We start from the raw sequence: 6,683 nt of genomic DNA, 5'->3' as shown, positions 1-6,683 counted from the left end.
AAAGAAGCTTTCAGCAGATGTGATCAGGCATGCTGAGGGTTATACATCCATAAGCTCCCAGCGCCATTATAACCTGGACATTTATAAATTCAGACATTAAACACTGAATCTTTGTTTTTATCTGCTGTTTGTACTTCTGTGGTCATTTTCTACAGTTTATGTTGTATCAAAGTCCTTCTGTGCCACCAGTCACAGCAATCTTAACAGCCCTCAGTTTATTATTGTCATTCTTTTTATTATTATTTTTTTTTGTTATTAGAAGTAGAAGTAGTATTGAGTGACTTATTTATTATATTAATGATTTATTAATGATTTTCAGAGTGTATTTTTTGTCATGACAGTCAAATCTACAAATAAATAGATAAACATAAAAAATGATCTTTGGTTTGCTGCCTTTGCTTCAAAATAAGGTTAAAAAAAATCCCCCCAATGTTAATGCTCTCTCATCATTTCTCTGTCATCTTCCTTTGTTTGACTCTGTTAGGCAAATAGTGCCCTGATGTCAGTGTGAGTGCTGCTGAATTCAGAGAGTTGTATTTTCTACCTTTGGGTGAAAATTAATTTCATGTTTTTACCACTAGATGGAAACAAGTTACCTTCAAGGGAGAGTCAGATTCCTTCCCAGTGAAAGAGTTTAGTTCCTTCTGTGCTTTTAGTGCTTTTATGTATGAAGTGACAAGTACTTTGATGTCTGATAGTGTAACTTAATGGTTCATTGCTGTGTTCAGCATAATGTTCATCTCTTCTTTCTCTCATGGAAGAAAAAGACTGAACTCTGCTGTCTGGTTTCAGATAAATTTTTAAATTTTAACAAGAGCAAATCGAACATGACACATTTCATGAAAGGAGCCAGTTGAGATGGATCAGGCATCTAACACCGGGAGGAGGCCCCGGGGCAGACTCAGGATGCACTGAAGAGATTATCCTGGCTGGTCTGGTAACGCCCGGACATGCTTGAGGAGGTGGTCGGAGAGAGGGAAGTCTGAGCTTCTCTGCTTAGGCTGCTACCCCCGCAACCCGGGGAAGAGCAGAAGAAAATGGATGGATTCGTGGCTGGATGGATGGAATTTCATGTATCAGTGACTTCTGTTCAAAAGTTACAAACTTGAGCATTTTATTCTGAAAAACTGTACGAGCTGAAGACAGATACCATCACAGAAAAACAAACATGATGCTCGTTAAACATAAATACATTTATAAACATGACACTGGTATAAACACTTTCCTCAACCACCACATAGAAAAAACATTTAACTTTAAAAGTCAGACATAAGCTCCTAAAAATAATCAACAAAACCTCCTGAAGGGAAAAATGTTTGAGATTGTTTGACTGATTTTATCACCCTAACAACATGTACTGCACATGATCATGTCTTCTTATGTTACTACGTGATTTTTATGTTTGTTGTTTGTTTTATGTATGCTTTATAAATAAAGTTTCTTATTAATTAATGAAAACTCCACATTTTTACAAATATAAACAGAATAGTAACATAAATTCTTTGTACAGGGCATAGACTAATACAATTCAGATTTTCTAAGTGTAAATAAATAGTACACAATTTACTGTTGGAACTACATTTCCCATAATGCCGGAAACCCTTGAGTAACAACTAAGTGTGAGCTCAGTCATTAAACTGTTCTCATAAAACATTGGTGGACTTGAATCTGTTGATTGATTTCAGAAATCTTGCGGCTGTTTACACCAGTGAAGAAGAAATTAGTTGAAAATAACTTGCTTCCTCCAGCTTAATCATTAATAAAGTTTTGTTTTAACAAACCCTTTTTTTCCTGGTAAGTAACTAATGGGCAGAAAACATCGTGTAGAAAAAACATTTTGTTCACAAATAATATCCAGTGTTTGATGTCAAAGATCAATAAATAAACCAATCAGCTCATTTATAAATTTGACATATCAGCTGACATGATGGAACCTGAAGTTATTTTAATCTCTGACTTGAGCTTCAAACCTCACACTGATATCATTACTAAGACAGCCCTCTTCCAGCTCTAAGAAAATCATTAAAGTGTGACCTCTCCTGACTCAGTCACCTCTGCTGATGTCATCAACTAACATGTAACTGGATTACAACAGCATCCAGCCTCTTATAACGCTGATTTTAAAATACCTTGACTTTTATTTTAAGCCTTAAATAATACTGAACTCCGTTACATTCATGATATTCTCTCACTTTTGGTCCTGGACATCAAAATTCCTCAGAGAGAAAAATTGTGGATGTAGCTTTTTGCTGTTGATGTCTCAAAACGGTGAAACAGTCAACCTGTAAAAATAAATACTTTAAAGCCATTGGTTCTGGTATGTTTTCTGGTGGGCTGAAGGTCAAATAAAAGAGCAGCGACTTGATGAATGAATTACAAATCAGACAGGACAGAGTTTCTATGAGAGTTACAGCGAACTGCAGAAACATAGTTGCAGGTGATGATTATTGTGCTCTGAAGCTCCTGTTTTTAAATTTCATGTGAACTAAGTGCTGTGGAGACATTTTTAATGGTAAAAATGTTTTCTGCTGTGAATTTGGTGAGGTGACTGGAAAGCTCTGTGAACTATAGGTCTGTTTTATTAACACTTTATTAAAGGCTTTCCTTTGACTGTAACTCTTACACATCTAATTACTATAATGTGACGTTTCACAGTGAACCATGGGTCACTAATCGTGATTTACTGCAGCTGAAGCCATGATGTCCTAACCTAATGTCCAAATTAAGAGAGATTAGTTTTAGCATAAAATTATTCAAATCATGATTAACGACACAAAAATCTTTTAAAATGCCTGCTATAGATAAAGAAAACAGTATAAGTCTTTGAATAGTGTCATTAAAAATTATGCCTGTATATTATATTATATATTATATATTATAACAGACTTTGAAAATGCAGTATTGAGACAGACTGATGAGTCCAAAATGTCTGCATTAATAATATGGATCACAGTTGAACTTCACAGTCTTGGCTGTTGCTATATACTGAATATGATGGCAGAAAATACAACACTAATATCATGCCAGGAACTTACATTGAATCCTAAATAATTGCTCTTTAAGTTTAATTTAGTTGCCAAAAACATGGAATAAATGATGTAGTGATATTCTGATACTGTGGCAGCCACAATCAACACATACCTTCTATTAGTTTCCATGAACAGTGGCCTAGAATTTAGCCACATTCCCTGAATTTTTATATTATTATTCTGTTTTTGCTTTAGTCTGCCCCTCCACACAGTTTTATTGTGTTATAAACATAATAAGTATAAAACATTTATTTAATTATCAAACCCCATATCCCAACATCAAGCATCTATAACTTTCAATTAAAACTTTTTTTGGCAAGACTGTTTCCAAAGATTCAGTTTTAGTGATTTTGTTGTTAAAACTTGGTCTTCCTGTCATCTTGCTGAACTAACCCTGCCACAGCCTGACGGGGAGAGAGTTTGTGTTTTAGAGAAGGCGACATCACATGACACCACTGTTACAGAAAGAAAAAGAAAAATGACAACAAAAAAAATTATTTTATGTTTATTCTGCTGTTCTTATAACTGCTGAGTTTATAATTGGATTGAGTTTAAATTTCTATGAATTTTACCGCTCTCATCTGTAATTTTGTTGTTATTCCGACAACTTATTTCATATTTCTACAATGTTAATATAGTGAAGCTTTCTTTGAACAAATTAGGGAAATAAATAGCATATTAAAGAAAACAACAATAACAAAAAATAACCAACCACATCATCATTGATGTAGAACAGTTGGAGTCCATCCTTGACTTTTATCTAAGGAGGCTTTTGAATGCAGCACTTTTACTTGTAACGACATATGCAGTGAAATGAAGGTCCAGATCAACCACAGGCAAACCAAACAAGACAAAGCGATTGTTTATAGACTAACCAATCCATAACTAATTAATGAATCTATTAATCATGAAGTCAGTTACAGGGAAATTTGGAGGAAATTTCCCCAGTATTTTTGAACAAAAATGAAATATTTAATATGAATTTAAGGCTTTTGGATCTTTTGGAAGGACAAAACACATCTTAAGATTTGGACAAATAAATCAGATTTATCCACAGATCAAAGTGGTGGTTTTTTTTTTTGTTTGTTTGTTTGGTTTGTTTACTTCTTCTATTAAAAACAAAAAACAAAAACAGAACAGGAAACTTCCAGATCCATGGCAGACCCATGAAATAAAAAGTTCACTGAGTTCTTCGGAGGCTGATAATCCAGTTTGAGTCTGATTCTTAAAATCTGACGTCCACTTACACCTTTTTAACTTTTCAAAGTTTTTTTTTTTTATGATACAGTTTCTTACATGTATGTACACTGAGATCCAAAAGACTCGAAGATCCACTGAGCCCTAAAATAGTGTCTCCTTTAACTCAAGTAGTCCATCAACCTCAGGCTGTTAGAGGTTTTTAATTTCTTCGGTACTACACGGTGGTTTCACCCTGGCTGCTATTGATCAGTCTTTGATAAAAACGACGCCACGACTGTAGAGTTTTCCCTGACCAGATCCAGAACCCTGATGTTATGCCCACAATAAGGGTCATCAAGTACTTGATCATAAAGACGGTGAAGTCTGGCGTGTTTGATGCAAAGTTTGATGCTGGGCATGGCACAGCAAAGTGCTTGCAGGTCTGCATGTGCCAGGTTACCTCCCACTGCGACCTGAAGGCCTGCTCATAGAAATGGCAGGCGATCACGATGGTGGCAGGCACTGTGTACAGCACGCTAAACACACCAATTCGCACCATCAACTTTTCGAGCTTCTCGGTCTTTGTGCCGTCGTGCTTCATGATGGTGCGGATACGGAAGAGTGATACAAAGCCAGCTAGCAGGAAAGAAGTTCCGATGAAGAGGTAGACAAACAGAGGTGCCAGCACGAAACCACGCAGTGCATCCACGTTGTAGATCCCCACGTAGCAGACACCAGTGAGCAGGTCACCGTCCACCTGTCCCATAGCCAGGATGGTGATGGTCTTCACCGCTGGCACCGCCCAGGCTGCCAGGTGGAAGTACTGCGAGTTCGCTTCTATAGCCTCGTGACCCCATTTCATCCCAGCAGACAGGAACCAAGTGAGAGAAAGGACCACCCACCACACAGAGCTCGCCATGCCGAAGAAGTAGAGGATCATGAACAGGATGGTGCAACCCTCCTTCTTGGTGCCTTGAGCCACCAGCTTGTAGCCATCCTCTTTAAACCTATCCACACACACTACTCGGTCCTCCAGCAGGAAGCCAGCGCTGTACGCCACCGCCACCATGAAATAGCAGCCTGACAGGAAGATGATTGGTCTCTCTGGGTATCGGAACCGCTTCATGTCCACCAGATAGGTGAGGACAGTGAAAAGGGTGCTGACACAACATAGAATAGACCAGGTTCCAACCCAGAGCCGCCCAAACTTTAGCTCATCCTCTTGGAAATACATCAGCCCATTGGGTTTGGAGGGCTCACAGGGGGAGCCACAGTCCTTCACTCCAAGGAAGTGATAATTCAGGTAGGAGGGCACCTGGAGCTGCAGGGGGCAGAAGAAAGGCTGGTTGCCCCAAATGTATGGAGGAAAGGTCACAAGCTCAGAAAGACTTGGGGTGGGGTCGGAGGTGGGGCCCTCGGTTTCGGTGGTGTTTTGACCGACACAGATCTCTCCTGCCCCATGAATGGGAAAGTTCTCACAGCGCAGCCTCTCGGGCCACTGGAATCCAAATTTGTTCATGAGTGCCTCACAGCCCTGCCGAGCCCGCTCACACAGAGACCTGCAGGGAGGGATTGCCTGGTCTAGAACGGTGCAGACCGGCGCGTACATGGAGCACAAGAAGAACTTAAGGTCCAAGGAGCATTGGACTTTGACCAGAGGATAAAATTGGTGCACCTCGAGCCCGGCGTCCTCCTGGGTGGTGTGCCCCAGCAGGTTGGGCATGATGGTCTGGTTGTAGGCAATGTCAGTGCACAGGGGGATGGAGATGGGCTGGCAGAAGCCATGCTCGGGGATGGAAATTCCTCGATCATGCTGACTGCTGCAAGGCTGGAAGAGATATACCAGAGTGAATCCCCAAACCCACCAGCAAAAGGAGCAGTGTCCCCCCAAAGCCATGATAGCAGATCCAACTCCAAAAAAGTTTGATCAACTTTTAAAAGGTTTTAATGAGGGGTGAAAACGCAGTGTAAAGACCCCTTTAACATCCAACTAATGTTAGCAAAAGTATTCATTCAAAGTATAGTCCTCTCTCAGGAAAAGGTGATGGTCTGCTTATGAATCCTTTCAGAGTCATATCTCAGAGAAAAGTCCTTTCTCTCACACAATGAAGCAGTAAAACTCTCCCTGAGAGTCACCCACAGTCCACCGTGGATCAAGGAGCCTGGACTGAAGTTAAGTTTATCAGTAAATCCACAGCTTGTCCGTCTGTCTGTCTGTGAAGTTGCCAGACCTCTATTCTTTCTCCTCAGTCTGCAGGACCCTTCACACTCTGTCTGTTTCTGATGGTTTTCAGGCACCCCTCCCTCTCCCCGCTTCCCCAGGAAAAGAGCAGAGTGAGGGGGGTTCCTTGAAACCAGCCTCCTCTGCTCCAATCACACACTTTGTTTTCTCAGGAGTCTCCTGACTGATTGGTCACTGCTGCTGAAAGGGGGCGGGGCGTTGCTGAAGGAAAGTGAGTGTAGGAATCCTGCAGA

At 40.2% G+C, this 6,683-nt stretch overlaps 1 protein-coding gene across 1 annotated transcript; it reads right to left on the bottom strand.

Annotated features, from left to right (window-relative positions):
* Positions 1-1,089: 1,089 nt before the first annotated feature.
* LOC116329197 (frizzled-7-like) lies at positions 1,090-6,483 on the bottom strand. Its single transcript, XM_031751181.2, has one exon. It carries the CDS (start codon positions 6,103-6,105, stop codon positions 4,444-4,446), a length of 1,662 nt encoding a protein of 553 aa, XP_031607041.1. The 5' UTR covers positions 6,106-6,483; the 3' UTR covers positions 1,090-4,443.
* Between the last annotated feature and the right edge of the window lie 200 nt (positions 6,484-6,683).

Source organism: Oreochromis aureus, linkage group 23 (genome assembly GCF_013358895.1).
Source record: "Oreochromis aureus strain Israel breed Guangdong linkage group 23, ZZ_aureus, whole genome shotgun sequence".
Lineage (NCBI taxonomy): Eukaryota > Metazoa > Chordata > Actinopteri > Cichliformes > Cichlidae > Oreochromis > Oreochromis aureus.
This window is presented reverse-complemented; position numbering and strand designations above follow the sequence as displayed.

Excerpts from the sequence above, each read along its gene's own strand:
- LOC116329197 (XM_031751181.2), bottom strand. The coding sequence starts at position 6,105 with ATGGCTTTGGGGGGACACTGCTCCTTTTGCTGGTGGGTTTGGGGATTC.